General features: G+C 34.3%; 1 protein-coding gene across 3 annotated transcripts in view; it reads right to left on the reverse strand.

Annotated features, from left to right (window-relative positions):
• Nucleotides 1–16658, reverse strand: part of LOC106666716 (ryanodine receptor) — a 62881-nt gene that overhangs the window by 18209 nt on the left and 28014 nt on the right. For 2 of the 3 annotated variants that reach the window (XM_024230241.1, XM_014394080.2), the window contains exons 2-42: nt 15093–15197; nt 14832–14930; nt 14647–14661; nt 14157–14234; nt 13150–13225; nt 11332–11444; nt 11146–11251; nt 10992–11085; nt 10753–10935; nt 10516–10687; nt 10254–10423; nt 9325–9449; nt 9058–9258; nt 8819–8988; nt 8497–8687; nt 8298–8438; nt 8145–8242; nt 7885–8083; nt 7617–7827; nt 7347–7555; nt 6974–7288; nt 6834–6913; nt 6688–6775; nt 6513–6633; nt 5931–6030; nt 5339–5762; nt 5145–5278; nt 4811–4981; nt 4650–4758; nt 4439–4589; nt 3818–4282; nt 3068–3214; nt 2793–3004; nt 2531–2728; nt 1627–1764; nt 1409–1561; nt 1075–1354; nt 914–1012; nt 706–852; nt 209–332; nt 46–136 (exon numbers count right to left, since the gene is read on the reverse strand). In XM_024230241.1, the coding sequence (XP_024086009.1) occupies nt 46–136; nt 209–332; nt 706–852; nt 914–1012; nt 1075–1354; nt 1409–1561; nt 1627–1764; nt 2531–2728; nt 2793–3004; nt 3068–3214; nt 3818–4282; nt 4439–4589; nt 4650–4758; nt 4811–4981; nt 5145–5278; nt 5339–5762; nt 5931–6030; nt 6513–6633; nt 6688–6775; nt 6834–6913; nt 6974–7288; nt 7347–7555; nt 7617–7827; nt 7885–8083; nt 8145–8242; nt 8298–8438; nt 8497–8687; nt 8819–8988; nt 9058–9258; nt 9325–9449; nt 10254–10423; nt 10516–10687; nt 10753–10935; nt 10992–11085; nt 11146–11251; nt 11332–11444; nt 13150–13225; nt 14157–14234; nt 14647–14661; nt 14832–14930; nt 15093–15197 (6503 nt within the window). The remainder of the gene's footprint in view (nt 1–45; nt 137–208; nt 333–705; nt 853–913; nt 1013–1074; nt 1355–1408; nt 1562–1626; nt 1765–2530; nt 2729–2792; nt 3005–3067; nt 3215–3817; nt 4283–4438; nt 4590–4649; nt 4759–4810; nt 4982–5144; nt 5279–5338; nt 5763–5930; nt 6031–6512; nt 6634–6687; nt 6776–6833; nt 6914–6973; nt 7289–7346; nt 7556–7616; nt 7828–7884; nt 8084–8144; nt 8243–8297; nt 8439–8496; nt 8688–8818; nt 8989–9057; nt 9259–9324; nt 9450–10253; nt 10424–10515; nt 10688–10752; nt 10936–10991; nt 11086–11145; nt 11252–11331; nt 11445–13149; nt 13226–14156; nt 14235–14646; nt 14662–14831; nt 14931–15092; nt 15198–16658) is intronic. The other variant, XM_014394081.2, reaches the window with a different exon arrangement.

Raw genomic sequence — 16658 nt, forward strand, 5'->3', positions numbered from 1 at the left:
GATATTATTATCAACCAAATAATCAATCATTAGTAGTGTAATTACCTGAACATTTCCCTAACCAATTTTGGTGTTTCAATCTGTGATTCTTCAGCCCATCTGACGATTGTGCTTATAAGTACTTTGCGAAATATCTCTGGGGAAAAAATTCAGATTTTTAATTGTCAGCGTGTTTGGTTTGCAGTACAATTTAAATCAATAGAGCTACCTTCGGGAGTTTTCTTTTCAGGCTCTTCAATGATCTTTGGTGGAACATCGAGCTCTTTCACGGCGTTAATGAAATTGTACAATTTTCGAAACATGTTCGGTTTCTCTTCTTCAGTTGGACCTTCCTAAAGATAAAAATTATTGAAACTTACATACATACAAACATACAACACAAATATATGCACATCTTTTAATGTAATAAATATGTTAGATTTGAAAGTCACCAGGAATCAAAATATCTAGGACTAGTGATGCCAGAAAGGTTAGATGATAAAGTCTTATATTAACGCTGAGTATGGTATCGGCCTTTGATGATAAATAGTAAAAAAACTGGAAGATCAGGGATGAGCCCAAAGGTTTAGTAGGCCTCATCCCTGATCTCCCAGTTTTTTAATATCTTATATTAACTTCTTCTTCCTTGCAGTTCTATTGTTCAATACTATAGATTTTAAACTATTATAATTGATTTAAATAAATACCATCTTATTTTAAAAGTACCTCTTCAGGTTCTTGTAAAGCAACCAATGATACTTTCTGCATAAGCCCAGAATGGAAAGAATTCAATCTTTCCCTTAATTCGGGACCACATGGGCAACTTTCGCTGTCATCTTCGTCCAGGTTTTTGAAACAAATAATTGCATTCATCTGAAAATGAGTAGAACTTTAAGTTTAGTGAAAGATTATTTTTTTATGTTTCATTTCTTGCCTGTTCCCTAGGAGGACAACGGAACTCTCTTGTCTTTTTCGCCGCTACTGACGCTGGTAGATCTGTCTGTTTGATTTCAATGTATCTTCTCAACTGATCCTGTCATATTTTTTTAGATTTTAGTGAAATTGATAATACCCGTTATAACAACATATACGTACAGTTTGAATGTCTGCGACGTAATCATGGCTGAAATTAATAATGTCTTCAACCCGATGTCTCAACTGAATGTCGCACAAGTGTTGTAACAAATAGCACATCTGAAGTTTAGCCCCTTCGGCCATTTTCATTTGAAGAAGACCCTTTCTGTGTTCATCCTTTCCATCTTTTTCAAAATTTGGATCCCAGGTTTCAGGATCGAACATTATCAGAAGTTTTATCACATCTTCATCCCTGAGCATTCCTACTAAAAGCAGCCTGTCAGCCAGCTTCAAAAGTGGTCTGAAAATTTAACAAATTTAAATTTGTCGTTAAAATCAGTTTGAATAAACTTACAAGAAAAGATTTTCATTTGAGCCTCCAACAGGATCTCTGATGTGAAGTTGGTTTATCTCGACCGCTTCTTGCACAGCCAACATAACATAATCCCTGACAGCATCAAGAGGGAAATAAGGGCTGTACAGCGTATTAATGCTCTCAATGGGTTCACTAAAAATATATTTTAATGCATTAAATTTATTATTAAAAATTTGTTATTGAATTTCATTACTAACTTTATATCCGTCATTTTCATCTGGGGAAGAACTGACACCATTTGCAAGGATCTCAAGCTGTGCCCCATTTCTGGGTCTTCGTAAAGCTCCTTCAACTCAGGCCCAAGTGGAATAATAAACTCATTTTTACAAATTTCCCTGAAAAAAATGTATTAGATTTCAAAAAATTTGCTAACAATTATTTTCTTGAGTAAAATTAATTAAGGTTTTTAGTTGAGATAAAAAAGTCAATGGCATGAGCGGGATTCGAACCCACCATCTTCGGCTTGATACGCCGCTGATGTACCACTTGAGCTATCGTGACCTCGATCCACACGGACACCACCTTCCCATCTCAACCGCACCTTTTGAATTTTCCCTCCTTTTTGCCATTTTTCAATTTTTCATTCGGCGTATCAAGCCGAAGATCGTGGGTTCGAATCCCGCTCATGCCATTGACTTTTTTTATCTCAACTAAAAACCTTAATTAATTGTAATATATTAATTGGTCAAGCGGACCACGAAATTAGTGAATTTCTTGAGTAAAGTTCAACATCATGTCCAATAATACTTATCAAAAGTTGTTTAACATAGCTTAATTAATATTTTATTTATAATATAATTTTTTTAATGCTTTTTAAGTTAATGATTTTACTTTGTCAATAATTGTCAATGTACTAATATCACATACTATTTAAGTAAGATGTGAGTTATTTTTAAGGCCTGCAGTTTTGTTGTTTCAAACTATCCTCACTGTTTTGGTTTATTAGAAGCATTTTGCAATCTTCAGCAGTAGATTATTTGTAATTTTAAACAATATACCATTGAAGAGAGCAAAATATCGAATCAGCACGAATATGAATACCAGGCTCATAAACTATAATAAAAAAAATCTGTAATAGATTAAATAACTGATGATATTTACATTGTTGTTGCATGAGATTCGATATGGAGGGCAATCAACAGGTCATAAAAGCCCAATCTCAGTGGTCCAGACATGTATTCAGATCTGATGGCATACTGGAGCTGTTTCTGATCTACATGTTGGCAAAGTGCATGTGCTGCTCTGTAATTCGATTGGTAACACAAAGCCGCATAAAGTGTCAAAGTGTGGGCATGGAATCTGAAACAAAACTATCGCTATTACAAGTTTTTGTTCAAATATTTCAAAGAGCTGTTGTTCTTACGACAAAAGTTTTTCCATTTCGATCAGCTCGAGAATATCAATGCACCTATCCTCTTCGGGGATGTGAAGCGCGAGCATTGAAATTGGGTCTTCACAGAGCATACTCCAACCCCTGATATCGGACAGTTTGAGAGCGTGGACCTGCAGAGAAATGTTCGGCACTCTCGCCCATTGATGTGGAATCAGACACTGTACTTTCATCCTTGGGGGAAACTGTTAAGCAAAGGCAAACATTCAAATGATACATAGAAGTATTTTTTAGAGATTTACACCAACCTGTGGAATCACATGCCGTTCGGAATTGCGAAGTACAGCTGCCGAAAGGGGCAAAGTTGTGGGTGTCCTTCCAAGCTCGATCTGAAGGATTTCTTTGCTTGTCGCTTCAACAAAAATTGCTGGGAATAGTTTGGTGTCTGGTTCCATCTATTTTCACAGTAAAAAAGTTAAAATTATTTTGTAAAGATAAGAAAATACTTTTTTTTTCATATATTTAACATCCAAGAAACTTGTTTATGTATAACATAATCATACAATTATAAAATTTACATAAAATAACATAATTTATACTACTAGAACCCTATAAATCATTTAACTGTACTTAAATATTAAATTACAATTAAGGTTTTTAGTTGAGATAAAAAAGTCAATGACACGAGTGGGATTCGAACCCACGATCTTCGGCTAGATACGCCGCTGCTCTACCACTTGAGCTATCGTGACCTCGATCCACTCGGACACTAACTTCCCATCTCAACCCCACCTTTGGAAAAATGGAAAAAAGGAGGGAACATTCAAAAGGTGTGGTTGAGAGGGGAAGTTAGTGTCCGAGTGGATCAAGGTCACGATAGCTCAAGTGGTAGAGCAGCGGCAAATCTAGCCGAAGATCGTGGGTTCGAATCCCGCTCGTGCCATTGACTTTTTTATCTCAACTAAAAACCTTAAATAATTGTAATATATTAATTGGTCAAGCGGGCCACAAAATTAGTGAATTTAAATATTAAAACTAGCAGTAAAGAAAATGTGTACCTTGTACTTGTGTTTTGTTTCTTTTCCTTCACAGGTGAAGGTCATGTAGCCAGTAGCCGTATCGATGGAACATCCAATGGTCATGCCTTGAGAAGCCACTTTTCCTGATGCATCTTGAGTGACTTCGTTGTAAAGTTCATCGGCCCTGAGCATGTAACAGCTCTGCCTTTCGATACTCTCGATAATGCGGTTGTAGTCATCTTCGACAGACACTGTGCTTTTCAGGACTTTGCTCTGGCTGAAGTCATTGCTGTGAAGGTGAAACTGCGTTGTCACCCATCCGACATAAACATGAGTTGGGTCTTGTCCTGGGAATATTCTCACGGCATAGTAATATTCGTTAATAAGTTTTAAGCATTCAGCATCATAAATCTCGTTTCCGATGGATTCGACTCCTGATCCTTGTGGGACGGACATTGTTTTTGGTCCCCCTCGGTCTGCCATAGGAGACGGTGGTTTGACATCCTACAAAAAATTTGTTTAATCATAAAGTAAAAAAAAACCTTTGAATTTTCACTTGTATTGTCAACATGAGAGAATTTTAAATACATCAAAATGAAAGTTTGAAAATCAAACTAAATCTTTGACTTCTTTTTGTTACTTGATTTTTAATTTTCTTACAGCAAGAGCTTTTGTAGGTGTTCTTATCAGGCTTCCACCCCTCTGCATCTGTGGTGTCCTTGGCGGTTCCAACAGATTATTAGAAGCTGGCTCGGGAGTTCTACCTTTCTTCCCTCTTTCGCCACTTGCATCTCTTTTACGCGAGAAAAACCTGAAAAACGTTTTGATGCCGCATCAAACCTGTCATTTCATAATTTAACAGTTAACATACCTAAACGGGGATCTTCCACGTTTTTTCTTGTCATCCTTTCCATCTGAGATTTCCCCATTGTAACGATTAAAGTCGAGTTCACTTGTCGATCTGTTCATCGCTCCTAAGCCTGAATTCAGCAGTTAGAAAAGATTTTTTTTTAAATATTAAAAATTACTGACCTGATTCTAAAGTTCCATTCAAGTGAGTCATATCTTCCTGTCTGGAAAGTGAACCCTTCCTAGGTGGTCTGGATGGTGTTGACTTGAGTTTTGATTTCATCATGGGAGAAGAACTCGGTCCGATAACTTCATCAGCTTCAACTGCATCTTCAGAATATCCTCTTTGTAAACCTAATTTTTAATGTAATCATTAAATAAATGAAATTCTCAATGGAACTAGTGTGTAATAAGTTTAAAAATTAAATTTTGGCAGGAATTTTTCTTAAAATTAAACCATAAACTGGTAATCAAAAATGTCTCTAAAAAGAGGTTAAAAATTACATTGAACATATACCTTTGATATCACTCATACTAAATCCAGATTTCATTATTTGCTCAATATGAGCTGGGGTCGTCTGCTCTTGTTCGGCAAGGAGGCGATGTTGTCTAATTCGAATTTCCTGCCAACGTCTCATCTTTTCTGTTTCGCTAAAATAAAAACATTTTAATATGCATTTCATCAAACATAAAATCCAAAATATTTATTACTCGATGAAAGAAGACTCGCATATGACAGGTAGGGAAAGACGCAAGAACTCCCAGTTGGCCTTTTCCATGGTCTCGAAAGTGTTGTGGCTGATTTTGAGGCAAGGTGGAGAATCCGACCCAGGAGGGATACGTGTGACATCAATTCTCGTATCGGCATAGTCGTCGGTATTTTCAAAGATCGGCTGGTCCTTGGTGTACCAATATGTCACAGCACGGTTCATGTTCACACAAAAAGGCTCATAGCCCTCTTGAAGTCCACATGTTGTAAAATACTTTAGTGCGTTCACGTCCTGGCCGAAAGTCAGCTTTGCCTTCTGCCCAACGCTGAGAGTAAAAGCTGGCACAAACCCTTCACCCTGGACGTCGGAAAACGATGTCTCTCCTCCTAATGTGTCCATAAGAAGTTCACCATTTAATGAAAAGCCTAGAACAAAACCAAATAAATTGAATATTTCTGAATGATTTTTGTTACGAAATGTAAAAATGAATGTCAAAAATTCTCTTTTAAGAAAAAATCATAAATAAAGTGTTGCGTGTTAAAACTAAGTGCATTGGCAGAGTTTAAATGTAGTATTTTTATAACAGTGCTCACTAATAGTGTGGTCTAAAAGATCCAGGAAAACTCCTACAACATCACCGACTGTCCATTGTCGACCAAACGATTCTGCTACACCTGAAGAAATTTTTTCTTCCTAAAATCAAGACAAGATTTTTGTGAGCATCACAGTTATTCACATACAATTAATTAAGGTTTTTAAGTTGAGATAAAAAGTCAGTGTCACGAGCGGGATTCGAACCCACAACCTTCGGCTCGATACGCCGCTACTCTACCACTTGAGCTATCATGACTTTGATCCCCTTGGGCACTAACTTCCCATTTCAACCCCACCTTTTGAATTTTCCCTCCTTTTTGCCATTTTTCATTGGTCAAGCGGACCACGAAAAATAGTGAGTTATTCACATATTTTATAACTACATACTAGTAAAACTATATAATGTACTCTGGACTATTAAGCATGAGGAAATTTTACAGTTTTTATTAATTATCTATTAAGACCTTTGCCAGTAGGTGACTGTCATATCATGCTTTAGTAAATTAATTATTGTTTTATTCAAAAAATATAAAATACTTATTTTTGTTCTGTTAATTTTTAGAGGAATTATTTCAACTCACATTGTAACCATCAAAAGCCCAAGAGTTTTCATCGCTTCCAAGTTGTGATCCGGGACAGTAATCCGACGTAGCCCAACCAACTTTCATCGGTCCAGCTGTTAGAATTTCAAACTCGAAGTACCTGTTAAAAAACAATTTATTGCATGTGCACTGAATTTTCTTATTTAGAACCTACCATTTGCCGCTATTAACTGCATAAGTTTTTTCTGCTCTGTATGTTCTAAAAGCTTGATGTTTCAAGCGGCTCGCCTCGGCCAACAAAGCTGTTAAAAAGTTTGGATTAAAAATACAAATAAAACAGTCAATGTTTTGTCATTTTACCTTCTGTTTGTTCTCCAGTTGGTGGATCTAAATTGTATCCATAGACAAGCAAAGTTCTTACAGTTTCACTGGCAGTATCTCTGTCATAATAAAATAATTTCTTAATTAATGTTCAAATTGCCAAATATAATCCAAATTACCTGTTGGCTTTTTTGATCAATTCATCTACTTTGGAATAAGGCACTAAATGTGGACTTCTGCAATAGTCAGGATCTTCATTTAGGCCGTATGTCCATCCTTGTTGGATTCTTTCCTTGGCCCAGAGATTGTGCGTGTTCTCAGCTAACTGGTCAACCAGTTCTTCCATTTTTGGAGTTAGAGTTATCGCGCTTAAATCAAGAGGGGCTGGTTTGTATCCGTTCGGTTGCATAAATGGCTCATTTGGAAGACGGATGTTTTTTATACGTGATGGCGGCTTGTCGACGCTGATGTGATATCCTAATGCTACTATTGTTCTAAAAATTGAAACAATTTTTAATGTTTGTTCTTTAATGCAATAAAACCTATAATTACTTCAAAGTTTGCACAGCTAATTGGGTATCGTATCTTTTTTCTGCAGCAGGGAGTTTGTCAAACTGTACAAGGCATGGATGTATCCTCCTGATGTCATCTCTATTTTCACCAAAAATCCATCCAGCTTCGATCTTGTTCATAGCCCACATTTCATGAATGTTTTCTGCCAAACGATCTCGAATTGTTTCAACATGGTTTGGGAGTGTTATCTGTATTAAATATTTAAGTTATAAATGCGTTGTTGAAGGTTTATAGACGGTGTAAATTTACCATTGTAGTGTCAACTGGGATAGGAACAAAGGCAGTATCGTCTTCGATGGTGTAAGGGCCAGACAAAACACATTTGTTCAGATTGCCAAAGTAAAAGCATGGATCAATAGAAAGAATTTGCTGCGGCTGAAGACTTTCAACTAATGGAGAAAACTCCTCAGGAGGCACATATTTAAGTCTCCCATGATCACCACCAAGCAGAAATCGACAACTTTAACAAAAAAATGTAATTAATGTTTAAATTCTCAAGGACATTAAAACAAAATACCTTAATTTCGATGAACAACTGATTACTGGGAAAAACATCCCTTCAAGATTAAAATTTCTAAATGAACCTTTAATAGCATGGCCATTGAACGTAAATGTTATAATAGGAACAGTGAGATCAAGAGCACAGCCAATAACATCTCCTTTTTTGATGTAAGGTGGTCCTTGAGCAAGTTGACTTACGACGGTACTTCTTCCACCTGAAATATTTGATAAATAATTAAAAACATTTTAACTTTTTGACTATTGATTCAAATTCACCAGTCCATAAGGCAAATCCGTCGAAACCGAATGAGTACAAGTCATCACCAACACCGTTGCCACCCCATTTTTCTCCTCCTCCAGGGTAAGGAACATACCTAATAAAAATACAATGTTATATTTGCAATATGAATATTGAAATTTATAATTTACCCAGCAGTGTTCGCCCAGCCGATGCGCAAATGCGGTGTCATGTGTGTCATTTGTTCCATGTGGTCAAGTGTCACTTCAAAATACCATTTTTGATACACCGCTGATCCTTCAACTCTCCCGACAAATATGTTTGGACGGACACTAACAATTGATAAACAATTAATCGCATGTTTTATGGTTGTGCTTATTGTGGACAAACCTGGCTACATGGTCGACAAGCTGTGTTTGAAGCAAGAGATTCTTCCCAGGAAGTAAGAAGTCGCATATATTGTTTTGTGAACTCCTCACGGCGACACCATTACCCACACAAAGTGAACAGAGGACGTCGAGTACTTTTGGATCCCTTCCATGTTTCTCAAGAAGAGAAATGATAACTTTTATATGTTCATCCTAGTAAAATAGACACAGTTTTTTGTATTTTGTACGCCAAAATAGAAAGTTATGATTGTCTCGGTTTGCAAACAATATAATAGAGATTAAATTGAAAGAGAAAAATGTAGATTTAAGAAAAAAATACTAACTCTCATCATGTTCAGAGCTTCTGGTGAATCAATAAGGACACAGTGAAGTACATCCAACATTCCAGTACCTTCGCTGGAGGCTTGAGAGCCAAGTCGGCTGAAAAGCCAGTTGAGTCTGTTTGTGTTGGCAAATTGTGCACAATTGGTATGATTTCCCTTTATGATAGCAGCTAGAAAAAAAAGTTACAACAAATTTGGCAAGAGAACTCTTATTTTTATTACAAACTTGTGTTACTTGCCTAAGAGCTGGTACAAATAGCCTGAAATGATATCCCAACTTTGTCCAGATTCGTCACCAGCCAAATTGACCAAAAACCCTTGCGATGTTATAATGTTGATTTTGTCGATAGCTTCAAGGATCAGATTGAGGATGCCCTCCTCTTGAAATAGATCCTGCCTGTTTCTAAGAGCCCTTAGCTTATTTTGCTTTTCTTCGTGTTCTAAATAATATAAATTATACATCTTTTAAATTCGAGTTTTAGGTCAACAATTAACCATATGTATACCCATGTCTTCTTCAGGTTGAGCAAAGTAATTGATTAAATCTTCTAAACACATGACCATTTCGTTAAGATTCACGGTGGCGCAGAAGAGGGAATGTCTACGGTTCAATTGCAACTCTTCCAGCCCTCTAGAATGATTATTAACTTTTGTTATTTATAAACTTTGATTTTTATTATGCAATCTTAAATTTAATATAAATAACAAGTTTCAATTAATTAAGGTTTTTAGTTGAGATAAAAAAGTCAATGTCACGAGTGGGATTCGAACCCATGACGATATTTGTTTTAAATCTTGTTATTTATTCAATTCACTAGTTTTTGTGGTGCGCTTGACCAATTAATATCTTTCAATTATTAAATTAAGGCTTTTAGTTGAGATAAAAAAGTCAATGTCACGAGAGGGATTCGAACCCACGACTTTCGAATTTTGAAAAATGGCAAAAAGGAGGGAAAATTCAAAAGGTGGGGTTGAGATGGGAAGTTAGTGTTCGAGTGGATCGAGGTCACGATAGCTCAGGTGGTAGAGCAGCGGCGTATCAAGCCGAAGGTCGTGGGTTTGAATCCCGCTCGTGCCATTGACTTTTTTATCTCAACTAAAAACCTTATTAATTGAAAGACATTATTAATTGGTCAAGCGAACCACGAAAACTAGTGACTTGAATAAATAACAAGATTTAAAACAAATCTCACAAATAGTATAGAGAAGATGATGTTAATAAATTAAATATTTTTTGTAGTTTAATAGCAATAATTTAGTAATAAATAATTGTATTTTTTTAAACATTTTAAATTTTTGTATGGATTTGTCTGTTCCTACTATCATTTAACATATTTAAAAGCTCACAAAAAAATCCATCTGTTATGAACAAGTTTCAATGATAGTTTACTATTTAAAATATATAAATTTTTAAAAATGTGATTTTAATAATTACTTGATAAATTGTGTAAAAAGAGATGAACACTTCCTAATGACTCTTGCAGTTCTTGACTCTTCCTCTTGACTTCTGCTGAAGTCCAAACCGTCGTCCATTTTCCCTTCTTCATGAAGAACTGCTTGTTTTTCCTCTACTTTTCCTACGCCTTTTTTCTTCGTCTCGAATGACTGAAATTAAAATTAGTATTTAACTATAAAGATACATTATTAAATATAAAGACACAAAACTGAATTTATAAAAAGATAAAAAGATATTTAACCTTGTATGTGACCCATAATCCACTTTCTGAATGTTGAACAAGAACAGTACTGTCACCGTACTTTATAATTGGCGCACCGATTACTTCGAGATCTTTGTCTTCCATGACAACTTTTTGATCGTCTTTCTCTTGTCGCAAAATAAAAGTTGATAAGGCAGTTGTTGCTTCATCACTTTAATTTAAAAAAAAAATCAAATTGAAATGAATTTTTATAAATTATTTTATTGGATGATTTACCGTGTTACTAAATGTAACTCGTTGGCTTCATTAACGCCCAAATATCGCCCAGTGGTCAGATGTCGAATTCTCATCGGATGGTACCAATTGATAAACCCTCCGGCCCATTTTGTCCTTGCCAGTTCCAGCCTCCATAGCGATCTGGCTTGGCTTAGAACACTACCACCTTCATAAACCACAACGCTGAAAAATAAACAAAAAATTACAACTAATATTAACCAAATGAAATTGAAAATTACTTTTGCCCAGCTTCTGAAGACCATGTCGAAGGGATTGTTAAACATTCATCTCCTCCGTGAAAAAATCTTAAGACATCGCCGCCAAAAACATAACCTGAAATTTTAATATTTCAATATTTTTTTCACAAACTCGTATTATGAGCATTTGACATACCAACATATTTCATTTTACTAATGCCCGTTCCATACGGTTGAACTGACCAATGTGTAACATGAAATGAAGCGTTTACAATTGACTGGTCATTTTCTTTTGTCGTATGCTGAAATATTTGTACAAATTATGAGAAGTGATTGATATATTGATAAATTAATCTTAAATAAGTAATTAATAAATAATTACCAGGTATCTTTCTGTCGCCACTGATACCAAAATTAGATCGTCACCTACTCTGACTTTCTCACCTTCTGATCTCTGTTTTGAAGCTGGGTGAACAGTCCACCAGCAAGCCTCTCCTGTAAATACAAAACTAAAGTAACACTTAGAAGATTATTTTATATATAAGAAAAAAACATTATGCTGGAGAAGGGGGCAAAAAAGCAAAATTTACTGTTTGCAAGAAAAATAAAACCGATTTACAGTACAATTATTCTCATTGTGAAATTCTTGATAGAATTTTTCAGTAATTTCTAATTGTGTAATTTACAGGGTTAGTCTGTCTGATGCATTTTGGTTTTTGCCATCTTCAGGGTGACTGTGATTCTGTCTCTTTTATATGGTCATGGAGGGGCCCATAGATGTAGTAAAGATAGTGAAGTGCCAAAATGTGTCTGTCAGACTACACCAACAAGGAAAGGCAATCTTAGATGATCGGTAATGACCAAATTATAGGTTCATTACAATACATTACAGGGTGGGTTACCCATATTACAAGGGCGATGGTGGGAATCGAACCCATGACCGAAGTGTATATGAGCTGAGAGTCTATCACGCTGACCACTTGGCCGGTCCCCTTCATGTAATTTATCTTAAACTAGTGTTTATGCCAACTGTGCATATGTAAATATATTGTACTCTTAATCCCACAAGTAGTTCTTTGCCTTTGATCCCCTCGGCTTACGGGAGCCAACTTCACTTCTCATGGAATTCTCTTACGATCCACTCCTCCTATTCTCGCCAGCTTTTTGATATTTAAAGTTATGCCAGTGATTTAACGTTTTTTGGTTCAACCCGAAAATTTCCCAAGAAAATTAGCCGAAGCTGTACACCGGAGACTATGACAGACTCAGGCCCGAAGTTGTGTCACCGCTGTGAATTGAACAAGTTTCAGCAAGGTGATTTTCTGGGCATTATTTTTGGGTGAATGGTTTTATTTAATTTTATTTGAAACATTGACTCACTTTAATTTTCTCATTTATCTTTGTTCATTTTGATTTTTTATTATTTAATTTTCTTAAGAAATTATTCTTTTTTTCTTTCTTCAAATCATTTATTTCAAACGATTAAACACTTAGTTTAATACAATTAATTAAGGTTTTTAGTTGAGATAAAAAAGTCAATGGCGAGGATTGAAGCGGGATTCGATTGAAAAATGGCAAAAAGGAGGGAAAATTCAAAAGGTGGGGTTGAGATGGGAAGTTAGTGTCCGAGTGGATCAAGGTCACGATAGCTCAAGTGGTAGAGCATCGGCGTATCAAGCCGAAGATCGTGGGTTCGAATCCCGCTCGTGCCATTGACTTTTTTATCTCAACTAAAAACCTTAATTAATTATAATATATTAATTGGTCAAGGGGCCCACGAAATTAGTTAGTTAGTTTAATGCTACTTGTAAACCATATGTCATTTGGCAATCTCTGATCATGCTAGTTTTCCTAATCTCAATGGTTTGGTCTGTCAGATGAATTTTGCCATCTTCAATGATCGTTTTTATTATTATATTCTTTATGCGATAATGACTATGAAGTTACTTATACATCTTAGACATGTGTAAGCTAGATTATGAGTTTGTGACTCTTTTTGTGTCTGCTTCTTGCTTAGAGAGTTGTGATTTATTTTAAACTTTCTACATCTTCAACAAGCCCAGCACTGAAAATGGTGAAATGCTGATCCTTTCTTTGTAATTCTTATTATCGATTAATTATTTAAGAATGTTACTTGTACGCTCACAACACTTAAGAAGTTATTTACAAATAAATTATTATTATTGATTATTAATAATACCTTGGGAATGTTCTTGAAGACCAACATCAAATGATAACTTATCATGGGATGAACTTGTTGATAGGCAAGCCAGGTACTAAAACAAGAAAAATTCATTTTAGTTCGGCCAGTTTTAAATTATTCTAAAGCGGTAAAACTGGTTAAGCTATAATCTTGATTTTTTGTTAATTAATAATTACAGTAAAAGTCTTATTTATATACTGGGGACAAGTTTGTACTTATTTGAAAAAAAAATTACAAAAAACTTGAGTGTTGTTATTGCCATTTGTTAATTGCATGAACAATTTTATATTATACAAGTAAGTTTTAATATTAAAATATATTTATATACATTTTTTTTAAATAGATTAAATAAATTAGATTTTATAGTTTGTGAAAATTGAAGTGCAAAAAAATTTACTTTGAATCGCTGAAAATAAAGGTAACTTCACCATAAATATTTCTTTGTAGGAGTGAAATAAAATATTAATAATAATTTAATAGTTTTAATAATTTTTGTTTGAATAATAGTTTATGATCATGTTTTATCTTTGATAATTTATGCTTATTTTATGAAAATTTTTATGTGTTTGATTGTTGTAATTAGTTTTGAACTGTTAATTTTGGTGAGCGTTCTACACAAACCAACGAAAAGTGGACCAAGTCTCTTATAATTTAGTTCTACATTATACAGAAATAACCTTAAAGTATTTTTAAGAAGAAAACTGACAAATTAATTTAGTAACAATTCAACGTGAACTATTAAATAAATATTTAATTTTCAATTTCACCTTTATTTGAATATAATTCATTGCCATACATTTGCACTTACTATAGCACTCTGACCCTGCAAAACATTATAATTTAGTAATAATTAACCATTAACTTTTTGTTTTAAATTGAGATTTTATGTAGGTAAAAAAATAGAAGGGTCAAGAATGTGGATTGTAAGTTTTCTTTTTAATCATATTTAACAAACTTTACATGCTTAAGTATAAATTAAAATTATACATCTGAGTTGAACGTACCATGGAACTGTTTTGATGTCTCAGTAAAATAGCATTACCATACAGCAAAGTTCTATGACCGGAGCCTGTTCCTTTCCCCTGAAAATGTTCATGTTAACGATGTAAATAGTGCTTTTGACAAAATAAATAGATTAAGCTATGAAAGAAAAATGTTAATGATACTAGACTGAATGTTCCTATCTGTACATTAAAAAAAAGGTCAACCAAGAGATCGATTCAAAAAATTTATTGTCACACAAAAATAAAAATTTTCAAAGCAATGTATCGATTACACACGTTAGTTAAATAGAATTGCCCACACGAATTTGGTTAAAATCTGATACTACTACACCTCAACACAAAGTAAAAATTTGGTTTTGAAAAAGCTCGTTTTTAGTCTACACGTTAAAAAATAAAAAAAAATTTCTTTGACTTATAAACTCTTTCACCTCTTGTAAAGGTTGTATATGACTAATACCAATAATGACTCTGCCTTGATTTTGGTACTTACTAAAGAATCCTGAGCCTGCAAAATATTAATGATTGTAATGATGATTTGTCATTATTCACTTACACTTGAATGAAATGATTTTGTTATGATGACAATATGACATTTTTAACTTCATGTACGATTAAATATTGATAACTGACACATTCACACAATTGTCAAAGACAATGACACCGTTAATATCTCACCTCTTCTGTTCCAGCCGCGGTGACCAACTCTTGGAGAGCTCTGACTGAAAGTGCCTGTTCTATCACAAATACACATGTTGATAAATCTGGAGGGATATTCTGAAAACGTCAAACTTTTTTCAGTGAAAATTATATTTCATAGGAAAAGAAATAAATTAAATAATAATTTAACTTTTATATAAAGGATTTTAAATGATCCAATTTTTGGTTTTTAAATTAAAAAGTTTTGATAAGTTTTTAGATTTAAGCGAAAGTTTATACCTTATCAGCTATATTTTCCAGAAAACAATGCCTGTTACCAAATCCTTCAGCAGCCAAGCAGACTCTCTCCCCTGTTGCTGTACAGGATAGACAAACCATGTCTTCCTGTAATGAAAATTAAAAAAAAAATTAATTTTCATTTATAAGTAGTTTCTATTATGAATGTTAAAAACCTTAAACAATAATTATTAACGTTTTCTGTAATTTCCTCGTTTTTAATGACCTTAAACTAATATCGGATAGGTCAAAAGAGTGAGGATGAACTAAAAAGACCCAACTACAGTTTGATCACTCCACATACTTCAGCAAAACATTTTTGTAATTCATTTAAAATGTACCATTGCAATGAAAAAATTAAATCTTCTAGAAGTTGGTAAACACATGCTGAAACATGCTGAGCTTGAAGACTTTACTGGGTTTGACTACTCTCGTTGGTTTACATTTCACCTGAATTCATTTTAGCTTCATTTCATCTTCAATAAGGAGTTTGCCAGTACAGTGATAAAAGTGTCAATGTGCCACAGGTTGGCTTTATTTTATAATTTTCCTCTAATATGACAGAGAGATTTAAGGTTTATTTTATTATTAAAGTTACCCTAATAAAATTTAACATTTTAAATATTTTTCTTTGTTTTGGAATGGATGAATGAATAAAAACAGAACTTTATTTACAAAAAGAAAATATATTTTATATACTTAAGAAAGTATAACACAAATTAAAACAACAATGTTTTTATACAGTGCTGATTATTAAATCATCAGCTGGAGGTGGTGGCAGGCTATTCACTTGAATAAAATATAATATATACAATCAAAGATAATAATAAAAAATTAAGTATTCAAAATTAAATTAAAACTATTAGCTAAAAATTAAACTGGGAGCGTTGGTGGCCGCAGCGGTTTTGGCGTTGACATGGTACTCATCGCTGTAAGGCCGAGGTCCAGTGGCTCTGCTATCAAACCCGGCATACTTACAAATTTTTTTTCTAAAAACACTGGCACTCCGGGATCCATATAACCTTGTTGTTGAACCCCCCCCCCAAAAAAAAAAAAAAACCCCTGCTCCATGAGCTCTCTGCAGTAGTCCAGTGCACTCTTTGAAAATCAACTAGGTCTGAACAATCTGAGGAATTAAGTTGTGCGATCAAACACACTCTCAAAACTTAGTAGTTCCCAAAAAGAAAATTTAAAACTCCGGAAGAATGGGCCACTCAGGTAAAAAAATGGAAGAGGTCTTTTTTACTGCACGAGTTACACAGTGAACAGCAACAGGACCATCTCTTAGAGGGGAGTAATTAAGGTAGATAAGTTCGAACTTAAGTTTGAAGGACCAGCTTAAGTTGGTAGAGGACAACTTTAGATAATTGTTGGACAAGTCAAAAAATGCTTTTGAATGATTAAGATCTTTGTAGAGCGGAAAATCGAGGATCTAAGAGTCAGTATGAAGAATGTTCAAAATGCCTAGAATGAATGGATGATTCAAAAGATAATTTAGAGAACCATTCTTCATGGTTGTTAAAGAACAACACAGAGATAATATTCAGTTCTTGGACTGAATTAAGTGTC

Source organism: Cimex lectularius, unplaced genomic scaffold (genome assembly GCF_000648675.2).
Source record: "Cimex lectularius strain Harlan isolate CLEC.00 unplaced genomic scaffold, Clec_2.1 scaffold2, whole genome shotgun sequence".
Lineage (NCBI taxonomy): Eukaryota > Metazoa > Arthropoda > Insecta > Hemiptera > Cimicidae > Cimex > Cimex lectularius.